This window comes from Teleopsis dalmanni, chromosome X (assembly GCF_002237135.1).
Source record: "Teleopsis dalmanni isolate 2A chromosome X, ASM223713v2, whole genome shotgun sequence".
Classification (NCBI taxonomy): Eukaryota; Metazoa; Arthropoda; class Insecta; order Diptera; family Diopsidae; genus Teleopsis; species Teleopsis dalmanni.
In genome coordinates this window covers 27,495,676-27,520,281 of record NC_051848.1, presented here as the reverse complement: position 1 = coordinate 27,520,281, position 24,606 = coordinate 27,495,676, and the positions used below count along the sequence as shown (strand labels likewise).

Sequence of the window (24,606 nt, the reverse complement as noted above, 5' to 3'; positions counted from 1 at the left end):
AGATTAGGTTCTATACATAAGAAAGAATACATAAATCACACAACTAATAATGCGCATATAAACAGAATAAAGTAGAAATTTAATAATTAAAAAATAAAATATAATTAACTAATTCAATTCAGCTGGTTTATGATTTCATTCTAATATAAACATAGCAAGTGAATTTGTTAATAAATCATTGACAGCAAATTAACAGAACTCCAGAAAGATGTGTGAACATAAAAATCAAGTACGGCTTTGGGTCAGTTGATTAAGGAGTGTTGACTCTGAGCTTCAAATTTGACAGAGTTCGATTCCTGGTACTTGAAGTCTCAAAAAATTATTTACGAATAATTAAATACAAGAATTATTTCTGAGACCACTGATGATTGGTATTTGGCAATACTCGAAACAGCTATATGGTCAGCCAAAAATTCAATTAATTAAAATAATATTAAATTATATTTATAAAAGTCTCTTTGTGCGATATAGTTCAGTAACTCGATTTATATAGATATTTATATACATTTATATATAGTGTTTTACACAAATTGCTTTTCAAGACCTACTATTTAAGCATAACCCTCTTAACCCGTTTTTTAAGGCATTATATATAATTTTTTCTAATATTTTTTTAATAATATATAAATTACTTACAAAATTTTTCAACTAATTTTATTTAAATTTATTTCATGCATTTTAACGTACTCATGTAATTGTTACAATTTTTGAAATTATAATTAAATAGCAATATAAATTATGTAATATACAAAAAACTATAAAAAATATATTTTTTATTTTAATTGTGAAACTCTTTAAACCTGAAATTATTCATAGTCAGAGAGCATTAATTTATATGCCAAAATAAAATAAACCCTTATATATAATAATATTTACGTTTAGTTCATGATGTTGCATTTAATTTTTGGTTGTTGTTTTTTAATTTTTCAAAATTTTTCCTATAAAATGCGAAGAAAATTTATTGACAACTTGTTCCAGACGACTATTCAGTAGGAACGGATTCTACAGATTTTTGCTTAAAAATCTAAAAATGAAATTTGTATTGATTACGTCTTTAGGTAAAAATATCTGATATAAACTAATACTTTGTAATTATATTATTTAAATATAAACATTATTTATATATATTAAATTTATTTTGTATTTGTTTTTCTTACTACTACAGCAGCTGTTTTGATAATTTTTTTATCAAATTCTTGCCATACAGAAGCATTGTTTTTTGATTCAATCATCAGGCATAAAATTGATACTATCAGAAGTATTTTCGGGTTTACAACAGTATCACATTCACTAAATTCTGATACACCTGACCACACAGAGCCTACAGAGCCAGCCTCTGCTATGACAACGTCAGCGGGATAACCTTCAACAAATCCATTGAATGGTATTTTTGGATACGAAATGAAATTGCTTGCAACCGATCAAATTTTTACTGTAATATAATGCAGAACTATTATTTTAATTATTAATATTAACCAACTTTTATTTAGTTATTAATATAAGCCAAAGAAAACAAACCAGGTTAATAAACCTATTAGAGATATTCACTTCAGAATAAAAAAATTAATATTTTAATTAATTAAAAGAAAATAAATTTTTGGATATGACTTTGCTAAGGCTTTAGTGATAAAATTACTCTGATAATTTTGCTTCAAATCTATTATTCTTTAAAAATTATTAAACATTTAATTAAATATGTTTTTTGATGTAAAAAAATATATATCATTATAATATATATAAACTATTTTATGGTTATATATATAACCATAAAATGGCTTATCCATTTTATAGTTCCAACAATAATCGCAAATAAAACACATTTGTGACAAAGGTTCAGTGTTTACGCTTATTTCAATATATTATTTGAACTTTATTTAAACAATATCTTTCCAATGAAATCTGGGGAACATTATGGAGTAATGGGTTCTATTGTGAAAATGTTTAATACCTACCCAGCACGTAGCTGTTAATTACTTGGCCATAGCACATTTACACAATCTTTTAAGCAACTTCACCAAAAAATGTCAAATAATGGCAGATCGCACAATCTTAGTAGCCAATTCAGATCACTAAAAAAGGAAGTTACTCACTTGGATATTTCTCGTTCAACAATATCAAAACAGAGCACTTTGTGTGGATTACGGCACCGTTCTCTTAAAACTGCATATTTTTCACACCCACATCTCCAAATTTACGATAGAAAGATCAGTAATCATAACCGCTTTATAACAGGCTTTCGTAATTTTGAAAAAAAATGTGATAGGACCTGTCATACCTTCAGACTAAATCACACAACATTGTGTGATTTTTTATGGATAAATAGTCTTTCGACAGTTAACATACTTCTAGAATTTCATTGCTTTATTGCCCTAGATGTGTCAATTTTATTTGTCTTCTTAAACCATACCTGGTCATAAAATTCTGAAAACGTAAGTTTAAAGACCATTTGGATCTTCACTTGCAATGTTTTCATTGGCATTGATATATACACTAAGCAAAAACTGAACTTCTTCACTGACGAAAAATCGATGTAAGGAATCGTCAACTTATTTATAGTAAGTTTTTACACGTTCACCTGTTGTTAAACGATACACATTATCTAATGGCGAACCTCAAACTAAACATATGGTTAATGCCTTGGATGACACTTCTGTTTTATATATGATACTGAAATACAGCAGTCAAACCATAATCACTTAATGGATAATTACTAGTGTTTATTATTATTATTTATTATTATTATATGTAGTCAATTTCGGTTAATTGTTCATTCACAAACAGACCTATTTGAAAAATAATCTGATTCGATCACCATATGTTTCAGAGTCTCTAGTGAATATTGGCGACAAAGTAATGTCCATTCTCCTCATCGAAAGTTCGCTATTTACTAAAAAGAAGATCAATACCAGTGGTAAATTGTGAAGTATTTCTTGACTTACATACTTAGAAATTTGAAGATGTTTTGTTCCTGGTTCTATAAAATCTTAAGATGTTACTGAGGCTCTTAGTGATTAATAATATTAAACTTAAGTTTTACTAACAAAAAAATTTAAAAAACTGTGATATACTCATAAATCTTATTCTTAATTTTAAGTATTATACATATCCTTTATTAAAATTTATTAAATTATATTATTTGATTTATTTCACATCAGAAGTTTTTATATATTATGTTTTACTGTAGATTTTTTGGAAAGAAATTTAGCCCTTGTGCGAGTTCGAGTAAATTGAGATTAAGTAAATTAAAATTTCCTAGGGATTTATATATTTACTTATATAAATGTTTATTTATTTATTTATTGCATTTATTTATTATTTTTGGTTAAAAGTTTTTAAATTTATTAATTTATTTATCGAACATCTTCTAAAATTTTTACAATGGTAAAACCTGATTTACCTAATTTTTATCTAATTTACCCTACTCGAAATTATAATAAATTCCAACATTCGCTGCTATACCGACATAATTTACTATTTCTCACAATTTACCATCAATTTACTCGAACTCGCACACGACCTTAATAATAAAATTAGTATACATTTCTTATAATTTCTTACTTAAAATTTAAGAAAATGCCTCTGTGTATCTGTTTTTTTTACATTTATTTAATAGTATAAAATATTTTATTTTATTTTATTTTAGAACAAATAATGTTTTTTTTATAAAGTAGAAATACTAAGCATTTAACTGTTTAAATAATTCTAGAAGTTTGAATTTTTGTATTTTTCCGGATGTAGTTTTTGGAAACTCTTTCACTGGTACAACATATCGTGGCACCTTATAGTGTGATAACTTCCCTTTGCAATATTCTTTCAATTCCTTACGTGTTAAATTTTCTACTCCATCTTCTAAGCGGACAAATACGCAGAGCTCTTCACCCATACGCTCATCTGGTACACCAATTACCTGGAATGTAAATGAAAAAGGTTTATATTAACTAAATGATTATCTGTATTTGAAAAATGTACACTATTCAATACTTCATTATTTCCAATATTTTTTTTAAAACGGATTGTAGATTTTCTTAAAAATTCGACAAATGACTTATCCTATCTTCTTTATATATATGTATATACCATATAGATCTACAAAATGGTTTGATCAAAATTGGATTCAAGACTTTTATATTATTTTTAAAAACTTATTTTTTTTAATAAGTTGAAATTATATATGGTTTATTCCTAGAGATATTAACTTATTTATTCTCGACTATTCGATGCTTTACTTTAATTTACCATATCTCTCACTTTTAAACTGATCAAAAAATACTGCTAAAGTTAGAATTATTTAACATTAAAAATAGACTTTTTATTTAACCAAAAATTTCAAACAACTAGCAAACCTATAGAATATAAAAATATGTATAATTTCTTAAATGAAACTTACATGATTTTCAATAATCTGTGGATGAGTATTAAGAAAATCTTCTACTTCTTTCGGGAATATATTTTCTCCACCACGTATAATCATTTCTTTCAAGCGTCCCACAATGCGGCCATATCCATCTTCCTGTAGCACAAATTGATCTCTAAAAATTAAAATATTCTTATAGATTAAAACATTCAATAATTAAAGAGATTTTTCTTTTACCCTGTACGTAACCATTTGCAAGGACCTAGCACTTCTTTGGTTTTTCCCTCTTCGCCATGATATCCCAACATTGTAACATAACCCCTTACACATAATTCACCGGGCTCTCCAAATGGCACAGTATGACCTTCTTTATCAATAACTTTGGCCTCTACATGATCCTGTATATAGCCAACAGTGTTTAGGACTTGTTCCATAGTGTCACCTTCTCGTGACTGGAATATAACTGCTGAGCATTCAGTCATACCAAAAACCGTACGCACCTGTTCCACACCAAGCTCATTTTTTATGTTTAGGAATAATTGTGGGGAACAAATAGCACCTCCAGTGACTGCCATTTTAAGTGTATTTAAAGGCAATTTTAGTTCACTTTGTTTCTTTATGAGATCAACATACATTGTGGGCGTGCCATGTATCACAGTACATTTTTCTTTTATAACTGCACGTAATGACTCTTCAGGATTAAAACCAGCTGCAGGCATTACCAATGTTGCGCCTTTGCTAAGAGCTGCCATTATGCTAATAACTACTCCAAAGGCATGGAATAAAGGTACTTGTACACAAATACGTGCATTTTCCAATTTATTTCGATTACCGATGTGTATGCCATTATTTACGAAGTTGTAGTGCGTTAAAGTGGCCGCCTTGGGTTGTCCAGTTGTACCCGATGTAAATTGCACATTACATGGTGAGCAAGGCATTATTAATTTTTGAAGTGTAGAAATCTGTTGTTGTTCCGAAGTTGAGGGCAAATCTAATATTTCATCAAAGCTGAAGGCTCCTTTCAATTTTGTTTTACCTTCAATAATGACGGCTTGTAAATGTGGTAGATTTTGACTTTTAATTTTACCAGCTTCACTATGTGGTAGCTCTGGGCAAATGCTTTTAAGTATTTCATAAAAATTTTGTGTCTTATATGTTTCGGGAATTACAACTGCCTTCACATTGACTTTCTTCAAGCAGTAATCAATTTCAGGTGCTTGGAATGCAGGATTTAATCCAACCGAAATAAGTCCTGCTCTAGCTGCACCAAGCATAGTCAAATACCATTGCATACTGTTGGGACCCCAAATACCAACGTGATCACCCCGTTTAAGGCCCATTTTTAAGAAGCCTGCTGCAACCCTATCGACATTGTCAAGTAGAGTGCGGAATGTGTGCCGTTTATTCTCATGACAGGAAACAATAGCCTCATTACTACCATAAATACTAACCGCACGTTCAAGCTCTTGGCCTATAGCGTGATAAATTAAAGCGTCTTTTCCGGGATTATGTATGTAACTTGGTTTGGCATAAGCTTCAGATGTCTGCGCATAGCTTGGTTTTATATGCACCGATGATAAACTAAAATAGATGAAAAACATTTCATATATAATTATATGATTTTCTGAAGTAATAAATAAAGTATAATATATACAATAGACATCTAGACATAATCAGTTTATTACTTTATGTGTATGTGCATTCCAAACAAACCATATCAACATAGGTATATGATGGTAGAATATTATTTCATATTGGTAGTTATCATATCTGATTTGTGGTGGCCTACATTAAATGTGCAATCTCGAATGTAACATTTAGGCATATTTAACTGTAAAAAACGTCTTTCATCAGAACTACCAAATCAAACAAATTTACTAGAAGCAATTTATCCGACATTTTTATATCTACGATTTTGAATTTAATAAAACTGTCTACTTCATGGCTGAACCTACATCCATTGACAAGTATCTACTAGCGACTTAAATGTCAGTCGAAATCTTTTACAATCCTTTCCGTCAAAGTTATTTTTAGTGTGCTTATCTCTGTAATGTACTATAAACTTTTACTACACCATTGTGATATTTTGAAGATTCAGTCCTCTGCAAAGTTGACCACTCTCTGGAACCAAGAATTCCCTAAAAAGAAAACAGTGTTTTCTTAACTGCCTAGACTAACCTAACTCGAGTCCAGTAATTAGCGTTCCTGTTTGATTTAGATATATTTGGTATTTATATATCCAATTTAAATTTGAAAATTGAAATCTTTAGAAGTTAAACTAGCAATAAAGAAACCTATGCGGGGCTCAAAACTTTCAAAAAAAGAAAAGATACCAGCGATTAGAAAAGGCTAAGTAATGGCAAAATCACAACAATAGAGCAGAAGTTAAAATAATAAAAGAATTTTTAGGAGGCCAGCCCAACACCGCAAGGGCAAAAAAAGGGATCTAGTAGAGAAGAAGAATAAATAGCACTGATTAAACTATTCCATTTAGCAATTACTTATTGCTTATTAATTATGAATGGTTAAAAAAAAATATTTACGAAATTTAAAATCGATATATAAAAAATGTTTTACTTAGAAAGAATTACTTTTTTGCAGTGTGTTTAGTATTAATAAAAAATATTTTGTGATTTCTGAATGCTTTGTAATAAACTTAAAAATAATAAAATAATGATTAATACAACAAATAGACTTAAAAAAAAATATAGTCATCATTACTTGATCAATTAATTAGTCTAAATAAAATACATTTAAGCATGACTTGCATTTAACTATATAGATTGTATATATAATATGTAAATTAAAAAAAAATATTATTATATTTTCAAAAATGCAAATAATTGTCTTTGACTGATAATAATATATTTTTTAACATTTTATTTTTATTATTATCGTTATTACTACTCAGCATAATGTGCTATGAACATCAAAATTATCAGCGGTCATTGAGATCATAAATTTGACTGTATATTCTTACAAACAAAAAAAATTTTTTTTAAATATATATTCAAGATGTTTAACAATAGTTTGTTTAATTATATTATGATTACATCGAATAAATTGCACATTCTTATGATTAAATAAATAAATAAATAAATGCACACACCCATGTGGGAGTGAATTTTTTTTACTTAATATTTACAACGTTCACTACGTTGCAAACTTTATATTCTATATAAACTGTATAAATATGAGTGCATTCTAATTCATTGAGCAAGTGACACTTAAGAAATATTTGGTGGAATTTCGATTTCCCAGACACTACAGTTTGACTATGGAGTTTAATAGAAATTATAAAAAAAATGTACAATTGAAAAGATAACTCTTGCCAAAAGATGCTACTTTATTCTAAGTATACAAATTAAAAATTAAGTTCTCTCTCTAAAAATAAGAACCACGATCTACAAATTTATTATCATGTTCATCAAGCTAAATGATATAAAATAATGGACAATAACGAAGACCTATGAAAAGACATTTGGAACACTAAAGACCAAATTTTTTATGAAATCTATGACCACGTATGTTTGGTAACGAATATTGAATCAGACGAAACGATCAGCTATTTCACAACAATGACGGAATTCAGAAACTAAGCTGACTTAGTTTCGTAACTAACGTACGAATGAATTAAAACACTTTAACTTTAAAGGTTATTGACCCGGTCTCTACTATACTGGTAGACAACGCGATAATGTCCACATTTTCAGTAAAAGGAATAACTATCAAATAATTTGAAATATTTGATAGAATCTATTAGCAATAGTTAGCCTCTGGTCAAGCTGGCTAGCGGAGATTTCTTGGCGCCGTCAAGGACAACACATGTCTGAAAAGGACAACTATTCTCAACTAGAGAAATGTACATTTCCTGCTTTTTTTCAGTTATTTCAATTGTCGTTTTTGAAAAAGTTCATTATTTTTTATAGCATTTTTTCTTTGTTAATTAATTTAAATGTAAATTAAATTTTTGTGTATGTATATTTTATATATATTATAATTTTTTAATATGACTTACATATTGTATTTTAGTATAATATATTTTTTTTCACGATCCTATTATATGATTTTTAAATTTATTTATTATTCACTTATATAAAAATTAAATACAATGTATAATAATAAATCAAATTTACAGATTAAGAATAATGTTTGAGAAAATATATATAATTATTGAATAATTATTGAATTATTTTAATATTACTAGTGAACAGAATAAGATTTTTTTTAAAACTTAACTATTATTCTTTGAATATTCTATAATAATATGTATATGTGTAAACTCAGTATCATGTTTCGACTTAAAATATTTATAGCATATTAGTGTTAAGGTCATTTATGTAAATAAAATTCAATGAATTTATTAATTAATTATTTCAAAAACTTTGCTTAATTAATATTTAAATAACTTTACTTACACATGTAAGAGAAAATAATTTGCTCAACTCTGAAATATTTTAAATTAAATTAAAGATTCTGTTTTTTCAGTTGAAGGTCAAAAAATAAAAAATAATTATTAGAAACATGAACTTAAATAATTATATAATTATTTAATTATATATATCAGCTGTATTATAATTAGTTTATTAAAAATCAAAATCTGTTTCTTACAAAGATAACGAAAAGAATATTGATCATTTCTAAGTTTAAACAAAAGCCAATAAAATTTTATCTGAACAATTAAAATATTTTAAGCAATGCATAATAAATTAATAAATGAATACTGATAATTTTTTTAAGATAAACTTGGTTATCATGAAATTATTTAAAGTTTGTTTTTATCTCCACAAATAATAATTGCCTCAGAAGTTTATAAAAAATAAACCCATTTAATTCAAAATAAACAAAATTTGAATTTGAATATTTTTATATAGCATATTTTATCTTTAAATATATATGGTATTTATATAGAGATTATATTAAATATGGCAATAATGTAAAATAAATAAAACCACATTACAAGATTTACATATATCTTAGATATGAAATAACCTGGTACACAATACAATATCATGTATTGCGTAGACAAGGTATAGCTAAAAGATTTAGTAGACCTGGTGGTCACTATCATAGTATTTGATTATAATCTATTCACACAAAATATTCGCAATATTGATCGTAAAAAGAGATTGCAATAAGAACCTTGCTCAACAGATTAACAGATAGATTAATAATTTTTCCGCTATATGCTTCTATTAAGTCCCTTGACACTTAACAGTGAAATAATAATAATTGAGATGTACCAGTAAGAATTTTTTAATTTTTCTAAACTAATGAAAAATTATACTATATTTTCGATATTCCGGCATTCTGTTTATAGAAGAGTCGTGAAAATCACAGAAATCACTCTTCTTTCTTACAATTTTTTCGGTCTCTTAGTAGTTAGGGAAACATTATCAACATTTATTACAGTTATCAATAAAACAAACATCATATATATATATAACTATCATATATATATAACTATATCTGTATATAAATATCACATTTGATACTAAAATATTGTATATATGTAATATATATTGTAAGTTTAGTATATTTAATACTAAAAAAGACTTATATTTGAACTATCGAACTACACATCTATAGAATAGTATAGACGATTCATAATATAGATTTTTGGGTATAATATAGAAGATTTTATAGACACTAAATATTTACTATATGTTAATTTTTTAACATATTTCATTTGAATTTATTTTGTTTGTACATAAATTGTTTTTTTTTTGCAATAGGTGGAAAGCATAGAAAGCCATAGCATAAGATTTCAACCCACTAAAAGCGCCTCTTAGGAGGTGCTTTCAAAGTTAAAAATGTTTATATAAAGGTTTCTTTAGAATTTTCCAGCCTTACGAGACATTTTGATTTAATTTTTTTATTTCATAATATGATATAATCATACAGAAAATATTTACAACTATACAAGAATCAGAAGAAAAAAAAACAATTTTGCAACAACAGTGATGTTGTTTTGTCTATTATAAAAATTTGTTTGTGTCTGTGCATTTGTATGAAAATTTTCTTTATATGAAAATACTCATCTGCTCACATAATAAACAAACTTATCTAATATTATATTGAAATGAAATGATTTTATTCAAAAAATCTGAAAAAGTTTATTACATCACTTTTTTTATGAGTTTAAATTAATTTTATTAGTGCCATTATTATTTGCTTAGATGAAAGCAAATAATAATAATAATGCTTAGATTTTGGAACAGATCAAATGATTTTGTTATAAAAAAATTAATTAATAATTTTTATTAGATTGATTATTAAAATATATTTATAGTTTTAGTTTAAAGAATATAGCTTTCTAATATTATAAATTCGATTTAAAGATAAGTTTCGTAGTTATTTACTATTCCTACACATATGAAAACAAAATATCTGTTCTACATATACTACTAATTCAAGAGTTTCTATTGTGGCTTTAAAAAATTTTTGTTTTTACAAGAAATGTGGACTTGCTTCTTGCAAGGGTTGTAAATCTGTAGAATTGGTGAGAGCATAACGAACTTTCTTTTTTCTCTTAGCAGAGACAGCAAAATTTGTTAGGTTAAAATTAAAATTATTCTGCATACCTATAAGGTCTATAAGGTAATAACCGATTAAAAAGGAGATAATACGTATATTGCCGACTTCAGTCGAATGCTATTTTATCTGTCTGATAATGCTAGATAGATACATTGACAAATATATTGACAGATAGATAGACAGTTTTTTTAAAAACGAACAGTATATTATAGATTTTCATATATTGATTAGTATGTATATAGCTGAAGAATAGGTGATGTAGAATGGCTTTGTCTGGTATACAGTTGTTATGATCATGATGTCCCAGTATAATAATGATACTGGTGTCGCCTGAACTCGTGCGGAGATTGAACACAATATAGAACTAGTTTTGATCTGATATATGCGTGACTATCATTGAAAAATGTTATATTAGAGAAGAGAGAGAGAGCTGCTATAATTCTTTGCTTCTAAAGAGTATATTAGTGTTTAAGTGTTACTACTTTAAATACACTTGTACTTGATTTAGACTTGACATTCAATTATAGATAAAGTATATTTTTATAATTTTCCATGATAAAATACATTATTGAATAATTTAAAAAAAATATTGTTTACTAACAAGTTATAATACTTTAATATTTTTATCACATTATCAAAGTTTATTTATATTATAATTATATATGTATATATATATGCTTGTATATAATTGTATATAAAAAATTAAGAGCTGTGTTATAATTATATATATATATGTTTGTAAATAATTGTATATAAAAAAATTAAGAGTTATAATATTTTATGGAAAAATTTTTTATATTAAATAGTTTTCATAAAACATTTAATTGGTGTTTAAATTTTTTAATTTTAAATATTTATAGATTTTTTGCATATTTATTAATAGCTTTTAACGCATTTTCTACGAGAAATGGATTTCTTGTCATAGAACTTACATTTTTTAATTAATATACTTATTAATATTTATTAATATATATTAATATAATATTAATAATATTAATATATTATTCATATTCAAATAGATATTAGTGGAAATATATTTCATTATTAATATTATTATTAATTTAATAATAAAATATATTCAAAAAAAATCTCTCATTAAATAAATTATTTTTTATTTTGTAATAATATTATATTATTATTGCTAGCAATATTTATATTTGTGTAGGATGTAATTTTATGAAATATTTAAATATAATCAATTTATATAATTTATATATACATAACACCATCCAATGATATTAATAAATAAGAATTAATATATATCCAATTACAATTAAAAAATCTATTTACTGCTGTGTTTAGATTATTGGTCTTAACTCAAAATATTCAGCAAAATGTGTTATTTTTCATACAAAATCGATACAAAATCTATATGAAAATATGCTAAAGAGGTTCGGTAAGTCTAAGTGTAAACGTAATAGAAAAATATTTTAAAATGCTGAGATTTTAAATATGTAAATAAAGTTCAAATATCCAATTTTGGTTATTATATATATTAGTTTACATATAATGTATAATTAAATGTATATAGTAATATAAACATATTAACATAACACTTTTTTTTTTTAATTCATTGAATAAAATATTATATGAATATATTATTGTTTACATTTTTGCTTAGACGTATTCTATTGTAATCTATAAAATGCGATTTCAAAAATATACCTAAATCAAGGTAATTTAATTCACAACATACTCAACAATACTTATGAAAGTTTAATTAGAAAGTTCAAGGTCAAAGCCCTTCTGAAGTACCCCTTTTTAATAGAGGCATTTCAAATATTTCAATAAAATAATGACATAACTTAGTAATATAATCTATTGTATCTTATCAGTAAGAGTTGTAATATATTTCAAATTTATATTTCTATACAGGGTATGCTAATTTTTATTGTTCGTTTCTATTATATCATCTAACATAAAACGTTTACCGGCTGTAAGGGCCGACGTCTGAGTTGAGTTGCCATTACGCTTTCAGCAAAAACAAAAAACTTTATTTATAAGTACTCTCAAATTATATTTTAATTTGTTAGTTTCTGTTCTAAAAACGTCAGGTAATTCACTTTAAAATTTAAATGCAGGTTGTTAAGGGTCTACTTTTCTTTGTTGCCTGTATGGACCTATTCATACGATTTTTTTTCGTCTCTTAGTGATTACGGAATAATGTCCGTCATTCATTGCAATTTATTAATGAAAGAAACACGATATATATGTTAGTATGTATATCTGTATATGGAAATATAAATATTTAATATATAGTACATATTAAATACTAAAATATTTTTGTGATAAAAAATTATGACCCTCTAAGCAATAAAATTAAAAGTAATTATTCATAAGAACAGGTCTAAACACGTTTTAATTGCTTTTAATATATACATATACATTATTCTCTTACATTATAACACGTTCGTTTCTATTGCGTGCTTAGATGTAGAAATAGAAACTATAACACTCTAGAGATTTCTCCAGAGTCATATTTTTGTATTGACCATTTATTTCATTGGATGCTCAATTTTAAAAGTTAATAAAAGTTTTAGTTCGGGGAACTTATAATTTAAAATCATCAGTTTGGCCAAACGATAATTTCTTGCAGTAGATGATACTTTTGCGATTCCATCAAACAATTGACAGTTCTTAATATCAGCTTTAACGCTCGTCATACTCTTTTAAATAGAATAGTTTTCATATATGTAAAATATTATGTATTATATTTCAGCACCTTTTATTATACGCTTCGAAAAAGCCTCAATATGCTGTTTCAACACTGATTCGCAAATGGAAAATAAATCCATTAAATATCTATCAAAGCTCACATGCCGATTTTCTCGAACTGCATACATAAATTTTTAAACGGCGACAAACTAATAGATTTGGGGATAATATTTCATTTTTTATTTTCCATGCTAAGGCATAGGAACCATTTCCTTCTAAGGAATTGCATTAGTGTGTCTTTGCCATATATATATATATATATATATATATATATATATATATATACACTCATGTAACTAAGCCGTGATAGGCTGATAAGAACAAGAAGCCTACTTAATATATAAATCTTCAAACCGAAAACATGAGAACCATTTCCATATAGGAAATTGCATTAGTATACCTTTGCCCTATATATATTCAAATACCTCATCAGCCGTTATAACCTGATAAGAACAAAAAGCCTATTTTATATATTAATCAAATTTTACTTTACTATGAATATATTTTTATAAAACTGTACCGCGTTCCACATATTTCCTATATTTGATATTTGTTGCCGAATTGTAAAATGAATGCATTTTTTTTTTAATACTCTTTGCTTCATTTTTAATACAAGATTTTAATCTTAATAAAATATTCTCTAGTAATCAATTTAATTGTCATATATCAAACAATTACTATACATCAAAGGTATTGCGCTTTAAAATCAAGCATCTAAAAAAAAACGCCGAATACTTTTTGTACAAACATTAATTTATAAGAATACGTGTGTATATATTTGTTAAACATGATTTTGTGTTCCTTGTCAAGTATATAAAATTCAAAACATTTACAAAATATATATTTTAATCCAAATTATTATTAATTAGTATATAAGTAATGTTATTATAAATATTTTAATTAAATAATAAGTACGACAATAAATGTATCTCATTATCTGAATATTTCTATGGCCAGTTCCAAAGTAATATTTTGCTATTCAACTTTTTTATACTAAAAAATTTTTCACAGATTTATGCTAAGTATTTCTTTATTAATTATTTTTTAAAATTTTTTTTAAATAAAATTCTTTTATTTTCAAATTTAAATAGAATTAATAAAAGGATACTCCTTAACACACTCACCATCGCATCAATTGAATTGTCGGGTTGGCACTTCGAAGACCATATTTTCGAAACAAGTGCTTTGATAGACTTTTTATTTGTTTGTTAAACATTTTATTTTTTATTATACTATTCATTTAATTACTTTTATCAATTTTATTTTTTTTAATTAAAATTAATAATATTTTTATTTTTTCGAAATATTTTATCTTATTTATCACAAAAATACGTTTCGAGTTTCAATTAAAAATTCTTAATATGAAATTATCACAGCCAAATATAAATGCATACGTTAAATTAAGGAGAGTAGTTACTCTTTTTAACTCCTAACAATATCCTTCACTTCCATTAATTTTTAATTGAATATATCCTTATTCAAATAAATTGAAAGTAGTAAATTAAATTATTTACTAACAATATTTACGAATGAATTTATTTGTTCTAAGATCGTACGACTTCAACGCCCAAATTATGATTGATTAACAATTCAGCAAGTCTGAGAGAATTACCTTATTCGAAATCGAGACACATTTTTATATTATTGTTAATAATTTACTTTCCCACAGAATATCTGAGAGCTGCTCATACTAAATCATATCATTGATTGTATATACTCAAAACTAGTAAAGTATGGAACGCATATGTTTTTTTGTAAATAGATTTTTTGGTTTTTTTAAATACACACTTGAACAAATTTTTTTATTAATAGGCAGACAGAGACGTATCAGTGAGGGGTCCCATCACTATTGAACCCGCCTTGATACTCGTATAAATGCTCAAGTCTGATTTTCAAAGTAAAAACGGTTCGTGTGTATCTTTTTTTTAACTAAGCTTAATTATATTTAACTGGTATATCAAAAATAAATGCATTTTATTAAAATATATCTGCATTGTTACTGATATTTTGTACGCTAACATGAAAGAGTAATCACAGCTATTAGAATAAATAATGTATCGTACACCCTACCTACAATTCGTTGGCATATTAATTTGTGCTGTATCATCAAGGTTGTTGTATTTCATATATGAAAATAGTTAGATATTGTATTATAGTTAGATATACATATCGATAATATTATCAAAACATTGTTTCAAATTAAAAATTAATTATTAATTTTATTTATTATTTTAGCAGACAAAACATATAGTACTCATATTGTGGTCAAGTTATAAAACATATATATATATATATTAATTTGTTGCTAATATTTTTTTCATTATTAAGCCAACTAATTAAGCTAATTAATTCCATTTTGACACGAAATTTCTTTACCCATTGGAACAGAACTTTATAGAATCGTGCAGAATACATATTATATCCCTAAAGCCAATTGCAGTAAAGAAAGACATGTAAACTGAGATTATATTTGGACGACTCGATTTTAAGTGTTTATTAAGTTTCAATTATCACATTTTTAAAGTCTGCTATTATTTTGTAAGAAATTTTTTTCTAAATATTCACAGCTTTTTATTTTATCAGATGCTTTTAGAATTGAAACACATTTTTTTAAATAAAAAACATTAATTTACTAAAAATAATTTATATATAATAAGATGTTTAAAAAAAAAAACACACCTTACATAAAAACAGTACAAAACTATCTATTTCCAGATTTTGTTAGAATGCCCTAAGTATAAGAATTATATAGGAATAAGACACCAAACTTTTACAATGATACTAACCCATTAAATAGATTACAAACCTCCCAAAAGATTACATTGAGCTTTATATTATAGTATCTCTCAACTATTGGATTGAAGCAATTAAAAAGAAACTCATTTGTCATATTTAATTTGATGATATATCTATCATTATTTAATAAACTACAATGGACTTTCTTAGATGTTGATTTAATATTAAAGTTGAAAAATTAGAAATACCGTAAGAGCAAGAAAAAACTGATCGAACAAGTTTTCCAAACACTTTGATCTACAATAATCAGTCATCTTATATAGTCTGGTCCATATAAATTACTTTAATAGACTCTAAATTGAAGCTAAAAGATAGATATGACTTAAAAAAGTTATTAAAATATGTGAGATATATTTGCATGAATATGACGGAGAAAGTGTGTACCACTTTCACTGTCACTTAATGATAAGTAATTGTGCTTTATTAATTCTCAGCGTTGTTTAAACTTATTGAACCATTAATGAAGCATGCCTACATTACTTTAGACACAAGCCTAGAACCAAGCAGACGCAAAGAGAAGAAAAACGTAATCAACCGTAGTCAACCGAAAAGTTTAAAATATCAATATTTTGAAATACATATATACGCTATAATACTACTATTACCTAGAAATTGTGAAACCATCTGTTTTAAGACCATCTGTTCATTGTTCCAGCAATAAGCAACATTAATCAAACTTATACCGTATAAGTTCAAAGTATTTAGAGCTGATAATTGAAATAATAATAACAATTTTAATCAGTGATGATGGAGAGACTCATAAAAATCTAAAAGATGATAATAATACTCTAGGACTACTCGAATGTATGCTTGATTATATGCAGAGACCAGATCTGCTCTATATTTGTTACAGATACTAAATTTTTTGTGGTATGCTATATAGATTATATATGATCAAGTATTTTAAATTGCACTGCAATAAAATCCTGGAATACACGTATGAAACTAATTTAAAATATTTACAATAGCTTTAATAATAATAATAATATATAATATAATAATATATGATTTCTCTTATATGTCTATATTATTAATTATAAAGTATATGGTATATGGACATATTATTAAAATACTTATTTTTATTTAGATAGTAAACAGGTATTTTCATTTTAATGAAGAGGCACTGAGCTAACATATATTATTATTTAAACTTATTATTATTATTATTTATAAAACCCCCTTGAAAAATTAACCCAGTAATTTTTTTATTTTTGTTATGTACACACGCTACTATTTCGCTACCTAAAATTTTCCTCTAAAGTATATCTTACATATATATGTGTATTGTTTATCATTTAAGATACCCTACATGTGCAGAACATGTGAACATTGTTGGAATTACCCTACATAAGTCAGTATAGAATAATACAAATGTGCTTATGCTTTTACTAATACAATATATAGAACGTATAAATTTTATAAGTATAAATAAATTTATATTCTTTATTCTCTCTTTAATTTTATTGCATTAAACAAATTTTATTAAATCTGAAAAATAATTATAAATAATAAATAAATATATAAATATATATATATAATATAAGTATATATGTTATAATTAAAATATGTATTAATAAAAATATTAATATTAATAAAATATAATTTAATATTTAATAAAATATAATTTAATATTTAATAAAATATATGAATATAATTACATTAATATTTTTTTCAGCAATATTTTACAAGAAGCCAATATTATTAGCATAAGTATAATTAGTTAAAAAAAGTAAATTTATAATAAAATAAAATCTCTGGTTAATATAAATATATAAAAATCTTTTTTCTGATAATAACGTTTAAGTTTGAAAAACCAACAATTTCCAAAGATTACATTAATTTATATATAGCTGTGGTTTATGCCTTACTTCTAATTAATAACACATTAAGTGCAGTGATTGGTTATAAATAAACAACAAAAATTAAAAAACTATTTTATTTGAATTTGAATAACGCAAATTAAGTGTAATTTATATATATATATATATATATATATATATATATATATGATAACCCTATTAACGTAGTATTTTATAGTCGGTGATGACCGATAATAATTTTTCTATTTATTTTAATTATAAACTGTTTGGCTATAATGATTTAGTCAGACACGTGTGCGGGTTATTCTGCAAAAAGCCATTTGGTCTGGCTTAATAAAATTTCTAGTTACTCATTTGTATTCCAACGAGTTGGCGAGCTAACCCACAGCAGTTCTTTTGGATTTCTAAGTGGCTTAGATATCAAATCTTCTAACGTGTTTTGAAGTCTAGCCGAATGTGTGAAAATAATTTAAGCAAAATGTTTCAGACGGTTTTATCAATAAAATAAATAAAAAATTTTTACTGATATAAAAGCAAATTAGGGTTACAGTGCCAATGATGATCTATTGATAAGATAAATGAGTTTAAATTTATTCTAAACATTAAAATAACCTAAGACTGCTTACTTAACAGTTTCGATTTCTTCCAGACATAGAACTGCTCTGTCCTTATTAAGTGCCTTTGTTGCATGTTATCTTTTTTTGTCCTTATATTTCTACCAAATATATACTAGGTGGATTGATAAATACCCGGCTTAAGAAGTAAAAAATAATTTTTTTTGGAAAAAATGGCGACTATATTAAACTCTCTCTTAGCTCGACACAGCGAGTCAAACGATCTTTCAATATTTGGACACCTTTTAAATAATATGATTTATCAAGTTCTCAAAATATACCTGTTTCATATTCGACTCCATCATTTGATGCAAATCTTTTTTCCTGTAGCGATGTTTTCAAGTTTGGAAACAGGTATTAGTCACTAAGAGCCAAATCTGGAGAATACGGTGGATGAGGGACCCAAATCTGAAGAATACAGTAGGTGAGAAAGCAATTCGTACCGTAATTCACTTAATTTGGTTATGCATTTCACTGAGGTGTGAGCGGATGTGTTATCCCGCAAAACAAAACTTCCATCGATCCAATAATATGTAATAGTAGTCTGATGTTATTATTTTTTCTTTTTCAAATTGTCTATGAAAATTGAATCGCAAAATATGGAAGACAAAACTTTTTCAACGAATTGTTAAATTCGTGATCGTTTGGGAGCACCACCCCCGGCCTCTACCTATACTCTGACTTATTGTTTTCCCTCAGGTGTGAAGTATTGGATCAATGTTTCATCAATTGTTACTACTCGACTCTATTCGCTCACAGTCAGCTAGATAGCGCATAAACATTTCCAACTAACGTTTGAAATGATGAAATCGTTGTCGTTTCTGGTCTTTAGTTTTTGGTGAGGAAACATGGCACTCATCTTGCCGAAATTTTTTTCATACCCAAATATTCATTTTATTTTCATGTTTTTTGTTTTAGAGATTATTAACCCTAACTTTCCAGCTGTCTGTTTGCATGGAACTATCTATACATATATTTTATTAGAACACTTAGGCTATTATAAATATTAAACGCCACTATCAATGGCGTACGCATTATTTTATGTGGCGTGATAAGCACGACTGCAGGAAACATATACTTTAAGAACTTTTAGATAAGTAGCTTTATTATTTTGTTATTAACAATTTATTAAATACAACTTAACTAATGTGTTTATAAACAGTACATTATTTTCAGATAAATAACATAGTAAAAATGTATATTAATGCTAAAGCAAAATTATCTAATCTCTACGAAATTACACAGACTAAATTAATGAGATCGGTATGAGTATTAAATACTACAGAATAAGATTAGAAAAATAAAATAAAAGTATATATTAATAAAAGCTCCAATCAAATATATGTAATTAAAAATATATTTAAAGCGTAATAGTAAATTTCATTGCCATATCTATTGATCTCCAGAACAATAGTTTTACTCTCCCAAAACAGCTGCGAAAACAGTCTGCGTCTCTGTAAATTTTTTTACCTATTCATTATTATAGATACTTTCGTGCCAATAAATTTTATAAATACAAATTATAATAATAAATTGCTACAATGACAAAGTTGTTACAATGACAATATTAACATTCATAACTAACGACGGATCAATCATCAATTTTACATCTATTATAACCATTTTATTATAATCATAATCGAGCTCTACAATTATTTTGTTTTTAGTAGTTCTAATATGGATAATGTGTATTAAAATGAACATGTAATATAAATATATTAAAATAAACTGTTTTCTAATCTTTTTTATATCAAAGAGAAGTACTCACATTATTTATTATTACATTATTATCATTGTATTAATGGCAGTCATAATATGATTTCAAGAAGTGTACTTCTATTAAGCCACTTCACTTTAATAATAAATATTTAAACAGTTTTTCATTTTGAAAGTTTCCATTAATTGCTTTTAAATAATAAATAAATAAATGTTTGCAGTTTTATTTAATCCGTCACACCCACAACTTATGCTAATGCTAACAGACATCAATAATTTGATAGTGATCCTTGTAAAACTTAATAGTGTTTCTGTTATTTTGTGGCTCAGCTACCTAGCTGTATATCAAGTATGGTTCAACCGTAAACTACTCTCTGTTATTACATGATACCATAATCCGATAGTCTGAAATCGGATCTGAGTTTCTAAATGTATATCTCCTATTCAACTGTTTTGACAGGATTGTGTAAGTAATGTTTCTAGCAAATTTAAACTATTAAAGAGTGCATACTTCCAATTTTGAAAATGAAAAAGAAGGGTTTTTTAGCTATTATAAAAATTGCAGTTAAGTGGAATGACTTAGATAGTATTCTCGATATATTTAGAAGGATCTCCATGAGTGTAACCGTTTTTTTTTCCTGCCTGTTGCTAAAGCTTGGATACCTATGATATCTAGTTCAAGAGCAGGTATGACCACAGATGGAATATCGAAGTGGTTAACCACAAAATTGATAATAATATAATACTTATATCTGATGATCTGATTAATAAATAGGACTTGGTAAATAACGTTCAATACTACAATTTATGGAAAAAAATTGGACTTGGAGAAACATTCTAAATCACTTTAAATTGTGAAGATAAGGTAATAGATCTCTAGGACATAGTGTTAATTGTTTCAATAAAAAATAATAAGTATTCTGATGGCCTCACTTTAAAATTTGCACATTAATTTCAAATTAATTTAGATTTTAATTGTTTAAATTACCTGTTTTATGAATCCCGGTTTATTGTAAATAAAAATAATACCAAATAAAAATGGAAAAAACTATTTGTTGATGTAATTGATTATATTTAATAAATAAAATAAATACAATTATTCACTTATTTATTCCATTTTTCATTTTTTGCCAAGATTACCCAAAAACCAACAGCCATTCGCAACAAGTTTTATAAGGCGATGACTTCAAATAGTTTCCAAAACTTCATATTCCAAAAGTGCAGGGCCCGAAAGTGCAGGACCCTAAAGTGATTTTTTATAATCATTTCTCTATTTTCTAATCCAACATATTTTCAGAATGAAAAAACTTCGGTTTGGTCTACCGTACATTTTTACCCCTAGTGCTGCGATACAGCACTAAAAAAAATTCAGCTCGCGTTAAACTATAAAAGGGCATTCTCTTTCATATTGAAAGTAACGATTTTAATAAATATTTAATTGCAAGTGGTGTTTTCCAAGGTTTAATTTTATATCTTCAATAAAAATGGTTTAGTGAAAAAGAAAAAAATATGAATTTCATTTTTAATAAATTAGAAAAAAAAAATATAATTATAATAAATGTAATAAGTGAACAAATTTTAATAAATGGACTTTAATTATTAGGATGTATCAACGTGATAATTAGCTGAGTTCATAATAAACTAGTTTAATTCATTAAGATATAATTAAATTAAATAAATTAAAAAGTTATGATGTTAAAATTATTTTATAAGACTAAAATAGTAATTTTGATTAAAAATAATTAAAAAAAGAAATGGGAAAATGTTTGGTTTTGTAGTTTTTTGTCACAGTAAATTTCTTCAACTGCAATATTGAGGATTATTAGATTATACTCTACTCTAGGACTTTAAGGATCCGTTTAGAACTATTGACACCTTCGAAGAAATTGGTAAGTTTACAATCATTTGAAATGTTTAATAAAACTAAATGTTTAATAAAATCAATTAAATATATTCGATTACATTAACAAATAGTTTTTTCCATTTTTATTTGGTATTATTTTTTTTATAATAAACTGAGTTCATAAAACAGGTCATTTAGGCTAATTTAAATCTAAGTTAGTATGAATACTTAGTCAAATGCTGTAAGATGTCACATATATGGCTTTGCCGGGTTAGTCATACGTTACTAGGTTTGTAAAAAGAAAAAATACAGATCTAGTTCAATATTTTTATTGCCTAAGTAAATAAGTTAAGAAGAAACGTGCCAATATAAATACTTATGCAATATTGCATCAATTATAAATATTCAATTATCGCTTATCTATGCTATGTATAGCTTGTTTTTTTTGGAAAATCTTTATTTAGAGGGTCACATCATTTGTTTTGTGACCCTGTATAATTTATGTGGGCATAAAATTTAAAAAATATTTTTAAATTCAATACTTCAATACTTACTATTGTTATAAATAATGAAGGTAAAGGTTATGTGAAAAAAATTAGAAAATATAATAACATTGGGTGCATATATCTATTTACAGAATGTCGTCTCCCACTCTACTTTTGTATATATGATAAATTCAAAAAGTAATTGAAATGATTCGAAACGCCGATTTGAAGTCTTATTTTGGAATCAAATTTTTCTTTCTATGTTATACTTGAGATATAAGTGTGTATATCTAAAGGGCTGAAACCATCCAGCCAAATCAGTTGACAGACAGCTTTGAGTGGCGACTCTTATAAGGTTTGTGTATGCGATAAGCTAACTACACTGCAAAATAATTTCTAAGAATACACTACTTTATAATATAAATATGTAAAACACATAAATTTTCTTAACCCTAAAGTAGACTCCTTGGTGTGAAAAAGCAAAAACGATAGTAAACATTTATTTATTTTAAATGAATAACGTAGTTTCAATAATACATAATAATACATAAATTTTATTTCTTTTTTATATCCGTTTCGTTTTTTTTTAAATAACTTAAATAACAAAATAATAGTATTCGGAGTTATTAGTAGATATGATATAATTTTTTTCCAAGTTACTATTTTTTCGATTTAATGGAAGTGGCTTTTTTTTGCGGTAGGTGAAAAACATCGAAAACCACAATGTGAAACTTAAACCCACTTAAGTATGATTATGGAAGATTACAGTCGAGTTCAACGAATGCAACCTCATTTCTATTATCTAATAATGTCTTTGCATAAAGGAAAGCAGATAGGCTTAGTAGTTAGCAAGCCTAGTTTATCAAAGCCAGAAAGAATGGTCAAACTTACTTAGAAGGGATGGTGTCTATTCAAAGGAGGGATGGTTGTTCAAATAAATTAAATAATACACAACATTACGCTTAAAGTCTAGGATTGTTAGAAAAAAAAACGTCATCACATTAAAATTCAGAGTATAGTTTCAATTGCTGAAAAATATTGCCTGCACATACACATATTCATACCTTTGCCTTCAATCAATCTCAATTAGAGAATATTAATTGGATCCTGGTTTTGAAATGTATTGCTTAGGAAACACATTTAAGGAGGGATAATCGCCTCATATTTTGATTTTGGCTACTCAGATGGTTCTTAACTAAGGTAGTGTTCATTATTTAAGAAATCATAAGATGTGAATTTACAATTACAAATTGTCGTGTGACATTCATTATATAAAAATATATTGGTACTTTACTATGCTTTCACCTGTAATTATCATTCCTTATTTTATGGGCATTGTTTATTTGTCCATAAGATATAGATTTACGTACTATAAGATATTTGCTAACCGGTGCAAGAAACGTCAGACCAAACGATGTAACTATTTCTGTTTATGTGACCGCTGAAAAATGACTCGGTAATTAAAAGACACTATCAATATGTTTGCCAACCGATTAAAAAAAAATCTGAGATCCTCTTTATCAGCTTAATAAAACGAACCGATGAAACTACTTAAGTTAGTCTCATTTATTTCGACTATATTCTATAATCATCTTCAGAGTACTATAATCTTCTTATAATGTAGTTAAAATTAAAATTTACAATAAAATATAAAATACATATTAGTTACTTACTTGTTCGGCCATAACAACCCGTTATTGGGTTTCGACCTGACGCAGCATGTCTC

At 25.9% G+C, this 24,606-nt stretch overlaps 1 protein-coding gene across 1 annotated transcript; it reads right to left on the bottom strand.

Annotated features, from left to right (window-relative positions):
- Positions 1 to 3,642: 3,642 nt before the first annotated feature.
- Positions 3,643 to 14,859, bottom strand: LOC119689247 (medium-chain acyl-CoA ligase ACSF2, mitochondrial-like). The gene is made up of 4 exons (XM_038104037.1): positions 14,731 to 14,859; positions 4,592 to 5,935; positions 4,388 to 4,529; positions 3,643 to 3,907 (listed from the first exon to the last, which is right to left on the bottom strand). The coding sequence occupies exons 1-4, from the start codon at positions 14,844 to 14,846 to the stop codon at positions 3,677 to 3,679; spliced, it is 1,833 nt and encodes a 610-aa protein (XP_037959965.1). The 5' UTR covers positions 14,847 to 14,859; the 3' UTR covers positions 3,643 to 3,676.
- Between the last annotated feature and the right edge of the window lie 9,747 nt (positions 14,860 to 24,606).